Source organism: Halichoerus grypus, chromosome 6, assembly GCF_964656455.1.
Source record: "Halichoerus grypus chromosome 6, mHalGry1.hap1.1, whole genome shotgun sequence".
In the NCBI taxonomy this organism is placed as follows: Eukaryota; Metazoa; Chordata; class Mammalia; order Carnivora; family Phocidae; genus Halichoerus; species Halichoerus grypus.
In genome coordinates this window covers 6,822,502-6,837,008 of record NC_135717.1, presented here as the reverse complement: position 1 = coordinate 6,837,008, position 14,507 = coordinate 6,822,502, and the positions used below count along the sequence as shown (strand labels likewise).

At 45.3% G+C, this 14,507-nt stretch overlaps 1 protein-coding gene across 1 annotated transcript in view; it reads right to left on the bottom strand.

The window, feature by feature from the left end:
- The window catches only part of LOC118527111 (uncharacterized), a 71,807-nt gene that overhangs the window by 16,736 nt on the left and 40,564 nt on the right, over positions 1-14,507 (bottom strand). Inside the window, exons 9-11 of the mRNA XM_078074013.1 lie at positions 4,014-4,476; positions 3,184-3,373; positions 579-1,402 (exon numbers count right to left, since the gene is read on the bottom strand). Of these exons, the coding sequence (XP_077930139.1) occupies positions 579-1,402; positions 3,184-3,373; positions 4,014-4,476 (1,477 nt within the window). The remainder of the gene's footprint in view (positions 1-578; positions 1,403-3,183; positions 3,374-4,013; positions 4,477-14,507) is intronic.

Genomic DNA, 14,507 nt, shown 5'->3' with positions numbered 1-14,507 from the left:
CCCCAATTTCCCAATATGGACCTTCACGAGTACGAAAAGTTCTAATTACCCCAAATCCAAATTTCCCCGTAACTAAAACCGGCAGGAATAGTTTCCTCTCTTGGGAAGTGTTCAGTAACCAACATACCATTTAACAGTCCTGAGGCACCATTACAAGATGTTGTAAGTTTATTCCGAATCAGATTAAATTGTGTTCAACGTGGCTCAATTCTTTACAAATCTTATACTTCTCGAATATATGTTAAAACAGTTAAACAGTTTCAGTGTTCCTTCCTTAATTATACTGGATATACTCAGTGTAACTATACAAAAGGCAGTGCTGGCCTGGCTTGGGACCCAAGGCGAGGGGACCGCGCCCCGGAGGGCTGGCCAGTGAGGAATGCTCCGCCGCCCTCCAGCCCCTCTGTGCCGCCATGCCACCACTGAGCACCCACTCCCCAGACACCCCTTGATGTGTTATGAGTGAAACAAAATCTACGACTAGAGTTTATATCGCAATTACTGGGCTTCTCCCTAGCATCCATGGGCTAAAGTTTAATAAAAACAAAACCCACCCAGAGAGCATTACTTGACAGTTAAAGCACTTCTCCCTCTCCAGGGTGGACTCTCTGATGTTTGGAAAGATTTGACTTACTACAGAAGGTTTTTCCACAGTGATTACACCAGTAGGGCTTCTCCCCGGTATGGATTCTATGGTGTTTATTAAAATTTGAGCTGTGGTTGAAGGCTTTCCCACACTCCTTACATTTATATGGCTTCTCTCCAGTGTGGAGCCTCTGGTGAGAACTAAGACCTGCGTGCTGACTAAAGCTCTTCCCACACTCGTTACACTGGTAAGGTTTCTCCCCAGTGTGTATCCGATAGTGTCGGATGAGGCTGCCTTTACCACTGAAAGCTTTTCCACAATCTTTACACTGATACGGCGCCTCTTCGGTGTGCATTCGCTGATGTTTAAGGAGGTCTGAGCTCTGACCAAAGGCTTTCCCACACTTACAGTCATAGGGCCGCTCTACCAAGTGTGTTCTGTAATGAAGGGTGAGGTTTGAACTGTGGCTGAAAGCTTTCCCACATTTGGTGCATACGTACGGTTTCTCCCCAGTGTGTGTTCGCCGGTGTTTGGTGAGATTTGAGCTATTACTAAAGGCTTTTCCACACTCGGCGCATATGTACCGCCTCTCTCCTGGGGCAGGTTTGGCGGGAATCAATTCTCTGCCTTTCTTGGAACCTTTGTCTAGGAGAGGAGTTTTTGTTCCCCTTTCCTTTTCAAGGTTTACCCACTGCCTTTCTAACCTGGCCTCACATTTACTGGCAATAATAATAACATCCCTTTTGAGTTCTTGAGATTCTTCAGAACTTTTCTGCTTGTCTGTTGATTCCTCATTCTGGGTGTTCGAGTTACAATCTGAAACAAGAAGTAGAATAAGAACAGGTCAGTTGTTTTGTGTTCTGAGAAGAAATTGTTGAAGGAGAAATAGAAACGTCAGCTGACATGGATGGTGACCAAGTATCACTTGGTGAGAAGTCACAACAGGACAATGACACAAATAAGTCACCACCAGATCTAGTTTACAGCACAAGGCTTTCACACCAGCCCCCAGCAGCAGCTATGACGATATGACGAGGACATAGCCTTCTCTGCCAGAAGAAGAACTTCATATAAAGAGGGCACGGAAGCAAAACCAAGCCTACTGGGACAGAAACAAAGGAGCTGGGGGATGCTCAGGCAGAAAGAAACAAGTAAGAAATATTACCGAATGGTCAAAGTTGATTAAGGAAAATAAAAAGGGTAATTAAGGGAGAGGAGGCTAGTGGCAAACTCATGAAATCCATATTCTCACAGAAGTGGAATATAAAAGCAACAAAAAACAGGGAACACTACATCAAAAACTAATGATGTAATGTATGGTGATTAACATAATAAAATTAAAAAAAAAAAAATCAAACCAAACCAAACAAAAAAAAAGGCAACAAAAGAGGACATTCAGTCCATGTATGACCAGGCTAGTCCCAGCTCATTATTAGTTTAAATCAAAGTGCCCACCTCCCAGGAGGGTTTGATTCCCAGCACGTACCCTACAGTGGCTGTCTCACCATCTTTTTTTTTTTTTTTTTTTAAAGATTTTATTTATTTATTTGACAGAGAGACAGTGAGAGAGGGAACACAAGCAGGGGGAGTGGGAGAGGGAGAGGCAGGCCTCCCGCGGAGTAGGGAGCCCGATGCGGGGCTCGATCCCAGGACCCTGGGATCATGACCCAAGCCGAAGGCAGACGCCCAACGACTGAGCCACCCAGGCGCCCCTGTCTCACCATCTTTTAGTTCTAAAGTTAATACTGCTAAACCAGACTGAAGCCATCTATCTTTTTTAGAGCACTGCAGTAGGCGCAGGCACACTTACAAGTCCGTCTAACCCATCCACATACACGGAAAAGGGGAGTAAGAGAAATCCACACTGAATCAGGGGCTCCCTGACACCTGTCGGCACCCGAGGAGTACAGAAGCCTCTGTCAACGAGGTACCTCCCTCTCAGCCCCTTCCCTGGCCCCTGGCGCCCTCTCTCCACTCGACCATCTCTTTCCTCCGGCCGCCAGCAGCAACCGTCCAGCTGCGTGCACTCTCACCCCCTGCCCCCTGGGACCACAGCCGCGGCAGATAAAAGTCCCCTCCACTCTCGGTGATGAGCAATCACTTGGCTACACATACAGACTTTCCTTCAAGTTGCCGTGTACTCTGTGTGGGAAATAAGTAACTCAATAAATAAGCGAAACATTTTAAATAACCTTATGAGGCAGAAGCTGAGAAGATCTTACCTGGGACCATTTCTGCATAATCCAATGCTGATTTTAACAGGTTCTTCGCTCAGTCATTAACAAATGAACAAGCCTCATCTCTCACTGGTTCCTTCAACCTGTCACACCTCTGTGAACAGTCCCTTTTTTAAACTCACTTCGACCAACCCTTTTAAGAGTGTGTCATGTTCCCCCCACCCCCCCAAGCTAGGACTCTAGCTGAGATGCACGCACTTGGGAGGAAAGGCACTCAGGTACTCATCATCCTGCCCAGGCAGCCAGACCAGGCAAGTCAGTCTAGGGCGACTGCCTCACAACCAGTAATGAGAATTATTCTGTTTCTTCCACCACAAAGGCCTGGGGCACCAAGCACGCAGCACGACAGACAGTCCCTACCTTGACTCTTTCTCGGCTCTGGAGTGAAATCCTGCTCTTCCCCAGTCTCCTGGATGTATAAGGGCTCCCAACCTTCGCATCTGTGACGGGTCTCCACAGACTGCGGCTGCGTGTTGCTTGGAAACTTTGCTGTTCCTGAAGAGGACCTCTTCTCCCAAACCTGTTGCTGTTCATTTGGAGGAGGTGAGACCTAGAGACAACCACAAATGGCGGGGTTTGTGCACAGCTCACCTCAGAACTACAGGTGACCCCTGAACACGGGTCTGAACTACGCAGGTCCACTTACACACACATATGTATTTTTTGATACATCCAATACAGTAAATGTATTTTCTCTTCCTTATGGTTTTCTTAATGTTTTCCTTTCTGTAGCTTACTTTAAGAACATGGTATATAACACACATAACACACAAAATAAGTGTTGACTGACTATTTATGTTATTGGTAAAGCTTCTGGTCAACATTAGGCTATTTATTTAGAAGTTAAGCTTTGGGGAATCAAAAGTTATATTGGGATTTTCAAATGCACGTGTGCTGAGGGGAGGGGGGTGACAACCCTAACCCCTGGGTTGTTCAGACTTTTCAACTGCAGAACGAAAGAAAGCCTCAGGAGAGCTAAGGTACAACCGCTAGGAAAAAGAAAAGAAACACATCCATCTCATTCCACTCCCACGGCTGAAGATCAATACTGGACAGAAGAAGAACAGGAGGAAACATGATCTAAGTCAGCAGAAGCTTCCATTCAGCCCCTCCCATTGGATGGATAAACCCAGTCCTGCCCAGAGTGCTCTATTCCCAGCCTCACAGCATGTAAGTTCTCCCCAGCCTACCTGCTGTCCTGGCTCGTCCAGTTCCTGCTCCAGGTCTTCTAGGAGAGTGACGGCCTCTTCGGCGCTCCCCGGGCAGTGCTCCTGCACCCAAGCCTGGAGCTCCTGGGGCAGGATGGTCAGGAACTGCTCCAGCACCAGCAGCTCCAGGATCTGCTCCTTGGTGTGGATCTCCGGCCTCAGCCACTCGCAGCAGAGCACCCGGAGCTGGCTCAGGGCCTCCCGGGGGCCAGGCGTGTCATGGTAGCCAAACTGCCGGAAGCGCTGGCGGAACACCTCCAGGCTAGGAAGGCTCTGCCCTTCCTCTTCATCCTCATCTTTAACCACCACAGGTCCCCTCTCCCGTGGAGGCCGAGGGCCCCGAACTGCAGCCATGCCCAAAACCTTGGTCATCACACAGATTCCAGAAACAGTCTCACTAGAGATGGGGCTCTGTGGAGCCGGAAATATCGGTTCCTCTGGGTTTCTGGTTCTTTAGGGCTACGCGTTAAACCTGAGAAAATATGGTTACCATAAATTACAAAAAGAAAAAAAGGATGCTTTTTAGGTCTTGACAGCCACACCTTTAGCACAAGAAATTGTGGAAATTACAGCTACCATAAAATTATCATACAAAAATTACTGTTCAAAATCATTCGGGAGTCAGTTCAGGATATCCTAATCTTGCATTGTTTCCGCTCTAAAAAAAGGGCACAATGGCATACTTTTAAAATTAAATTTAAATTAACTTTGCTCCAAAAACTGTTTCAGAATCTTACAACTCCAAGATTTCAACAGGATATCTACAGGCCAAACACAGCCTTCCAAATCTAAGACTTTGAGCTTCAATATTAAAAATTTGCTAGCCAAGGATGTATGACTGGCTCAGTTAGTAGAGCATGCGACTCTTGATCTTAGGGTCGTGAGTTCAAGCCCCACATCAAACTCACTTCACTAAATAAATAAACAAACAAATAAATAAATAAATAAATTGCTAGTCAAACGATGGGGCTAGTCAGCATAACCAGGAATCATGTTAGAAGGTTGGAATTAACTAGAGTATTTTAAAATAATTGAGTATAATTAATAATGTAATTTAAAAAATCTGTTTGATTCAAAGATCCCATTTATTTATTTGAGAGACTGCGAGGATGTGGGGGGTTGGGGGGAGACAAGCAGACTCTGTACTGAGCTCAGAGCCCCACGCAGGCCGATCCCATGACCCTGAGATCAAACAGAGCCGAAACCAAGAGTCGGACGCTTAACTGACTGAGCCACCCAGGTGCCCCAATGATATAATTCTGAGCTTCACTTGACCCACTTTTAAGTAGGGCATATGCAAGTTTTTAAATGTCCTTTACCTTTAGGTTTCACAGAAAGACAAGTGGAATGACAGAGATTAAACTAACAGTAACCTATATTCTTACAGAGGTATTTATTTCGATGAGAGATATATTGCTGAGAAGGAACTGAGGGGAAAAAAATTAAACCACAGATGATACAAATGCAAAGTGCTTAAAAGTATTTTTCTTTTAAATATCAAATATTATAAACATGTCGGTCAGTTCATACATTAGAACACCCAAAACATCTGTAATAAATATAATTACTTCTATTTTCCTCATTTGCCAAAAGTGAAGTCCATCTACTCAACATTTACTTGAATGCCATGGGCTTGGAGCTGGGAGTGCAGTGATGAGCAAGCCAGACGCACTCCCACCCCCACGGAGCTTTCAAGTTTGTGGGAGAGATGGAAAATAAATGAGTAAAGAGACATCAGAATCAGACTACAATTATCAGCATTCATTAAACATATTCTGAAAGACACCTGCATGAATTAGCCTTCCATGCTTGTGACTGGCTTTCCTGAGCATGTTTCCAACTGTTAAGCAGCACTTGTCATGTGTCACATAGATGTCCCACTCTGGGCGTGGATAATTGAGAGCAGGAAAACTCCAGCAAAGTCTCAACAAAGAGCCAAACAGATAAAAACCTACGTGGGTTTTTGTTATGTGAAACTATGCTGATAACAAGGGTAGAGACCATAAAAAGGAGGCACAAATGACTTACAGAAGATGAGGAAATAGGAGTCACAAATAATCTAAATCTAAGGCATTTAAAAACTTGAGAATGAAAAAAATAAAAATGAAAATAAAAACTCGAGTATACTCCTGGCTCACACGCACATCGTTTTCCATGGATCTGGCTTGTATAACCTGAATATCAAGTCTCACATATGGCCCCATAATCACAGCAAAGGAAAAAGGATAAAACACGAACAGTGATCTTGCTGGGTTGTAGATGACTTCGGTTTTTTAAATTCTTTTTTTCATTTCCCAAATTTCTTTTTTCTTTTTAAAAGATTTTACTTATTTATTTGATAGAGAGAGACACAGCGAGAACAGGAACACAAGCAGGGGGAGTGGGAGAGGGAGAAGCAGGCCGAGCAGGGAGCCTGATGCAGGGCTTGATCCCAGGACCCTGGGATCATGACCCGAGCTGAAGGCAGACGCTTAACGGCTGAGCCACCCAGGCGCCCCATCATTTCCCAAATTTTCTATAATGGGTATTGTTACTTTTATATCAGAAAATCAGAATATCTTTAAAGACAAACAGAACAGTTTTTACTACTCATGCCCAAACTTCATGGCCTTCAAAAATAAAACAAAACCACCCCAAGAAAACAAAAAAGCAATTCCAGACCATGCAGAGCCCCCCGCCACAAATGTACATGTTAAAGCTTTTGTATCGTCTTGTATTAAGTTATTTAGTTTTACCCGTTTAGTAAACACACATTAAAAACATATTTTATATGAACTACCAATTCTGGTAATTAAAAAAAATACGAGGGCCACCTGGGTGGCTCAGTTGTTGAGCGTCTGCCTTCGGCTCAGGTCACAATCCCGGGGTCCTGGGATCGAGCGCCGCATCGGGCTCCCTGCTCCGTGGGAAGCCTGCTTCTCTCTCTCCCACTCCCTCCCTGCTTGTGTTCCCTCTCTTGCTGTCTCTGTCAAATAAATAAATAAAATCTTTTTTTTTTTTTAAAGATTTTATTTATTTATTTGAGAGAGAGAATGAGAGAGAGAGCACATGAGAGGGGGGAGAGTCAGAGGGAGAAGCAGACTCCCTGCTGAGCAGGGAGCCCGATGCGGGACTCGATCCTGGGACTCCAGGATCATGACCTGAGCCGAAGGCAGTCGCCCAACCAACTGAGCCACCCAGGCACCCATATAAATAAATAAAATCTTTAAAAAAATATGAAATGGGATTCTAGGACTAGAACCTCAGTATGTATGTAACCTTTTATGAGAAATGCAGTAATTATCAGCTGCTAATTAGTCAGAATTCTAGGGATGCCAGTCCTTGGGACTCCCCTCCACTGTACCCCCAATTCTTTTAAGTTTTTTTTTTTTTTTTATTATTTATTTGACAGAAAGATACAGCGAGAGAGGGAACACAAGCAGGGGGAGTGGGAGAGGGAGAAGCAGGCTTCCCACAGAGCAGGGAGCCCGATGCGGGGCTCGATCCCAGGACCCCGGGATCATGACCTGACCCGAAGGCAGACGCTTAACGACTGAGCCACCCAGGCGCCCCTGTACCCCCATTCTGAAGCATCCTATGAGATGTCAACAGGTGTCCTGACAGGGTGGACCAGAATCAGCACCACCCACTCCCTCACGCTGCCCTGCACACCCAATATACTGCTGGAGCGCCCAAGTTCAGGATAACTTGAAACTGAGCTGGGACAGGAGCACACCATCTCGTTTCCTAAAATAAAGGCATTAGCACTCAAGGCTAAAATAACCTTAAAATAACAGATGTAGTAGTGCCGGGAGCATTCATTTGAAATGCTTTGAAGTAGGTCTCCGCAGTGCTGAAATACTTGTTTGTAACTGGTTACAAAATTTCACACTCCACCCAGAGAAGGGCATCCCTACAACAGGAAAGACACTGGAATCTGTTTGGGCTGCTCAGCTTCTGGGATCAAGCCTGGGAGACTCAGCAAGACACGGAGTTATGTAACACAGGTGGCATTAAACAGGGATATCATTCATGCGGATCTGCTCCCAGAAGGGCATATCCAAACCCACAGATCACATAACTGCCTCGGCAAAACATGTACACAGTGACAATCAAAAGCTGGGGCTTGTGGCCGCCTCAGCTGGTAGAGTAGTGGGACTCTTGATCTCGGGGTTGTAAGTTTGAGCCCCATGCTGGATGTAGAGATTACTCTAAAACAAACAAAAAAATCTTAAGAAAAAGCTTCCCTTAGACGCTGCCCACATTCAAATTCATGTCTTTGCCAAGACCACAAATGAGTGGAGGGCCTGGCACTTGGACCCCTTTGTCCTTGCTGCATTCATTCTCCTTGGAGATTTCATCTGGTCACACGGCTTGAATTACCATCTATATACTCCCAACCGCCAATTTACCTCCAGCCTGGACCTCTCTTCTGAACTCCAGACTCATACAACCAACTACTACTTGACGTCGCCACCAGCATGACCAATGGCACCTCAAGTTCAAGATGTCCAAAACTGCAGTCCCCATTATGCCCCCCACCGCCCCCGGCTATTCATCTCAGTTAACGGCAAGTCCATCATTCTGTTTTCTTGGACCAAAAAACCTGGTTATCTCAGACTCCTCCTTCACATTCTACATATAATTCATAAGCAAATCCTGTGAGCTCTACATCCAAAAGACCTCCTGTTCAACCAATTCTCACTACCTCCAACACTGCCATCCCCGCCCATCACCTCTTGACCAGTGTACTGCAAGAGCCTAAGTGCTTCCTCTTTTGGCCCTTGGTTTATTGCCAACAAGCAGCCAGAGTGATCCTGTTAAAATACAACAGAAGTGATCCCTCTCCCTCTGTCCCTCCCCCTGTGTGTGTGCTCTCTCTAAAATAAATAACTAAATCTTTAAAAAATAAAATCTCTAAAAAATAATAAAATAAAATAGAATAAAACATTTAAATTGAAAAATATGGGGGACTGGGGGGAAAGCAGCTTTGACAAATGCTATTCTATTATGGAGTGGTAGTAAAGAGAAATATGTTAGCTGTTAACTTCAAAACTTAGTTGAAGCGACCATTTTTAGACTTCATTAGGTATTTTTAAAAAGTTATGAAGCGTTTTTCTTTTACGATTATTTTTTAATTTTTTAATTTTTATTTTTTTAAGATTTTATTTATTTGTCAGAGAGAGAGAGCACAAGCAGGGGCAGAGGCAGAGGGAGAAGCAGACTCCCGCTGAGCAGGGAGCCCGACGTGGGACTCGATCCCAGGACCCTGGGATCATGACCTGAGCTAAAGGCAGACGCTTAACTGACTGAGCCACCCAGGCATCCCACAATTATTTTTTAAAAAAGGTGCCTGGGCGCCTGGGTGGCTCAGTTGGTTAAGCGACTGCCTTTGGCTCAGGTCATGATCCTGGAGTCCTGGGATCGAGTCCCACGTCGGGCTCCCTGCTCAGCAGGGAGTCTGCTTCTCTCTCTGACCCTCCCCCCTCTCATGCTCTCTCTATCTCATTCTCTCTCTCAAATAAATAAATAAAATCTTTTAAAAAATAAAAATAAAAAAATAAAAAAGGTGCCTGCTTTGTCTCTAGGAACAATATAATTAATTTCTCACTCTCATCCAACAATTATCAGAATATTGATCTGATGAAATAAAATTTCTATTGGGGCAAGATGGAATTTTGAGAATTTTAATGTTAATTAAAAGGGAGACATATGGGGACGTGTGGGTGGCTCAGCTGGTTAAGCTTCAGCCTTCGGCTCAGGTCATGATCCCGGGGTCCTGGGATCGAGTCCCGCACTGGGCTCCTTGCTCAGCGGGGAAGCCTACTTCTCCCTCTCTCTCTGCCACTCCCCCTCCTTGTGCTCTGACAAATAAATAAATAAAACCTTCAAAAAAAAGGGGAGACATATGTTCCCAAAAGATTGAAAAACACTGTTTCTGTAAGAGAACTCTAAGTATCAAAAGTCTTCTTGGCAGGAATCTTCAGTTGAATGTTTTTAAGTTCTATGAATTTTGGTGTGGTGTTCCCCACTTAGCTATTTCTGAGTAAGAGCTGACAAGATTGAGGGATGATTGAGGGATGACAGACCTCATCAGTAATCTGGGGATGTTTTGGCTGTAAAAGACTGATTATTCAGTACTTTGTTGAAACAAAAGATACCATCACTGATCAATTCCAATGAGACATGATGTGACTAATTCACACCTCCTATAAAGACGCCACTGTTGCTCAGAACATTCTGGAGGTGGGGGGGGGCGGGAAGGGAGTTCCCTTTCTAACCTGCCTTCAGAGGCTTTTGTCTGCTACATAGTATTTCAACCATCCTCTAAGGTATTAAAAAAATTTTTTTGACCTTGAAACTGATTATGGAACCAACATGATTTCAGATGCTATTTCTTTGTTTCAAAAATTACTTAATATTCTAGATTTCAGTCATATGTGAAATGTAAGAAATGAAACAAGCGAACAAAGAAAGCAACAAACCAAAACATACTCTTAGCTACAGAGAATGAACTGGTGGTGACCTGGGGGTGGGAGATGGGTGAAATAGGTGATGGGGATGAAGGAGGGCACTTGTCTTGATGAACGCTGAGTAATGTATAAAATTGTTGGATCGCTATATTGCACACCTGAGACCAATATAACAAATACCTTTTTGAAGGTTTTTGAGTAATGTATAAAATTGTTGGATCGCTATATTGCACACCTGAGACCAATATAACAAATACCTTTTTGAAGGTTTTTGAGTAATGTATAAAATTGTTGGATCGCTATATTGCACACCTGAGACCAATATAACAAATACCTTTTTGAAGGTTTTATTTATTTGATACTCTAAATACCAAAAAAAAAAGTTTCTAACAGATCTACTGCAAACATACACAATGCTTACTTTTACTTTTATCAAACAATTGTAACTAGCTGACAACATTATGACAATCTTGTCCTCCTTTGAAATCACACAAGCCATTTTCCAGTTTGGCAACTCTAACTCCAAGGCTCAAAGGCTAGCAGCAGAGGTTTATTGATTTATTTTTTATTAAAAAAAAAAAATAGGGGGCACCTGGCTGGCTTAGTCATAAGAGCATGTGACTCTTGATCTCGGGGTTGTGAGTTTGAGCCCCACATTCAGCATAGAGCTTATTTAAAAAAAATTTCAACAGGAGAAAATCACATTTAGCTTGGTATGTACAGGGAGTCACACAAACATGAAATTCCAAAGGCAGTCTGGCAACATGGAGGCTTATATAACAGCCTGAGCTAAGGAGAGGGGTCTGAGGATACTAAGACGAGGAACATCATTAGCAGGAAGGTGAGAGGAGATGTTTGCAAAACAGAAGCTGCCCTATTATGCAGGTTTTTTAGGTAAAGGAGAATCTCCTTGATAGCTCTCTTTCTGGTATAGGCAGGCACTTGAGGGGAAAGGTGAAGAGCCTTTCCTGAATCTGCTGGGTTTCAATTGCTTTTAACTCAAATACTATTCATGTAAAGTGCCCCATCTTGGGGCAGCCTGCCCTTGGCTCCTGAAGTTCCCTCCTCTGAAAAATCGAAGTTTCACACATTGTAAGTCTAGTACCAGCAGAGGTTTAGCATACAAATCTGCACATAACACCCAGCTGTTGACAACCGTTTTATTAATTTCTCTGTTTGGCACACAAAAGTCACAGCCTGGTCTCTGCCTCCTCATACTGTCTCATCACTCCCCTCCTCATTTCCTATGACCCATTAATGCTCAATTTTCAGGGCAGATTTCTATTTGTCTTTCAAATCTCAGCTTAATAATAAATACACAAAAAGACACTTAACCTTAGTTATAATAAAAGACATGAAAATTAAAGCTACAATGAAACGCTTCCATCTATCAGACTGGCAAAGATTTCTTCACCAATAATGCTCTGTATTGATTCCCGCCCCCCACCCCGAGAAAGCCAGTTATTTCACATTTGGTCATGTTGAGTTTGCCTAAAGGTTCACTCAGGGATGCCCTCCAGGTCTTGGCTTCTGAATTTTTCTTTCTTCTTTTTTTTTTTAAATTTATGATTGATTGATTGTAAGCTCTATGCCCAACGTGGGGCTTGACCTTATGACCTTGAGATCAAGAGTCACATGTTCTACTGCCTGAGCCAGCCAGGCGCCCAGGCTTCTGAAGTCCCGGGACTTTTTTTTTTTTTTTTTTTTTTAAGATTTTTATTTATTTATTTGAGAGAGAGAGAGTGAGAGAGACAGCACATGAGAGGGGGGAGGGTCAGAGGGAGAAGCAGACTCCCTGCCGAGCAGGGAGCCCGATGTGGGACTCGATCCAGGGACTCCAGGATCATGACCTGAGCCGAAGGCAGTCGCTTAACCAACTGAGCCACCCAGGCGCCCCTGAAGTCCCGGGACTTCTAATGAGGCTCGGTTCCCACAGCAGGTCTCCAAGCCCCTCAGGCGTGTTCTCATCAATTAGCCCTGAGTTGGGACTTCCTGTTGAGAGCCAGGGGAAAAAAAGAGCAGGCAACCCGGGTCCGACTGACGGCTCGGCTCAGGAAGAGCCCAGAAAAACTGCTCTGGAAAGAGAATGAGGCAGTTTCATTTGTGAAACCCCCGGGGCGGGGCGGAAAAGGCTTTCCCGCGAGCAAGAGCCTCCGCCACCTGGGGCTGGGTAGAAGCGCGGGGCTCCTCCCTGAAGACCTCCCAGGGCGGGTCAGCCAGGGTTCTCCAGAGGCCACAGCTGCTCAACCTACTCCTCCCTCCCCGAACCCTTTCGGCCAAGGCTCTCTCTCTCGCCCGCCACGCGAACCAGGAACCGAGAGACTCACCGCATTTGAATCCGCTCGAAGCGCTCGTACACCTCGACGCACCCTGCAGCCGGCGCAGCCGGAAGTGCGTCAGGGCCCCGCCCCCGCTGGAGTCTAACTGGGCCGTAGCGGTCCCTCTAGGAACTGGGAAAGTCGTCTCTGCATCTCGGTGTCTCGGGTTCGTGGGGGGTCGAGGCGCTTTGGGGACAGACGGAGTCGCTCCACTACGGGAACACGGACCTAGTTCCACCCACCTCCCTTTTTTTTTAACCAAAGAAGTGCCAACCAGGTGAAGGCTTTGGCCGTTCTCCCACCCCATCCCCGACGTCCCGGTCCAGGGAGAGGGTCCCCTCGTGGACTTCAGAGCCCTGTTCACCCGTGACCTGGGCCCGTCGCTTCGTGAGAACTTGATCCACGTTTATGGACACGGAGCCCCACGTTTGGCCCACGAAGCCAGAGATTGAGTGATCACTGTCAGACTTGAGTAACGGTGGCATCAATTTGAACAGAATTCTGGGCAGAAATCTCAGAGGCTGCCTTCTAAGGTGCTCCTGATGCTGTGGGGCTTGTTGAAGAAGTCTCTGCCTTTTCTCCCGCTGCTTCTGCTAAGCTGCAGGTTTCAGACTAGATTCTCAGTGTTTCTTTTTTTTTTTTCTTAAAGATTTTATTTATTTGAGAGAGAGAATGAGATAGAGAGAGCATGAGAGGGGGGAGGGTCAAAGGGAGAAGCAGACTCCCTGCTGAGCAGGGAGCCCGATGCGGGACTCGATCCTGGGACTCCAGGATCATGACCTGAGCCGAAGGCAGTCGCTTAACCAACTGAGCCACCCAGGTGCCCTCAGTGTTTCTTTCTGCACCACCCCCTCCAGCCCCCACTGAGTTTGCTTTTGCCTGATCCCTCCTCAAAAGGCACACATGCTGAAGGACAGCAGCATGCCTGCACATGAAATTCCCTGCCTAAATGCACCCTGACTTTATAGAAACATGGTATCATTTCCCCCTTTTTTGGGGGGCGGGTCATTAATTTTTGTTTTTTTTTTAATTTTCAAAGATAAACGTAGAGAGGATGACAGTGAGCCTCCATGTAGCAACTGGCCAGTTTCAACAGTCGTCACATGGTCAGTCTTGTTTCATTCATTCATTCCCCCCATGCATGGTCAGACATCTAAGATGGGTGGGTTCTGGCTGCCACCTGTTAAGAGGCACCAAAAAGCCAATGGTGGCCCAGAAATGAGCAAATTGGAGGGTGTGAGGTCTGAACACCATACCATTCCACTGGAGAGAATCTGGAGAATTCTTCCTTACTTTAGGTAGGAGAAGAGGGGAGAATGAGGGACAAAGTAGTCACAGTTTTCAAATATGTAAAGAGCTGTCATTTCCAAAAGAAATGTGTTTTATAGGACCCCAGAATTCAGAACTAAGACCAATGAATGGAAATGCTAGAAAAGTTCAATGTAAGGAATGACTTCCTAATAAAGTTGCTCAAAATAGCCACTTCCTGTATCATCTGGTGCTGTCTTGGATAGGTGGGAGAGCCCTGGGGATGGGGAGGACAGGAGTATTGCAGAGCACGTTTCTGGGCTTCATACAGCTTGCCTGCCCCATACCCCTGTTAGTTTTTCCTTGACTTCCAACCCTTTCACAACACTCCTTCACTGTTACCATTCCCTCCATACACCTCCTTAGAGCACTTACTATGGGCAAGGTACTGTTAAGCA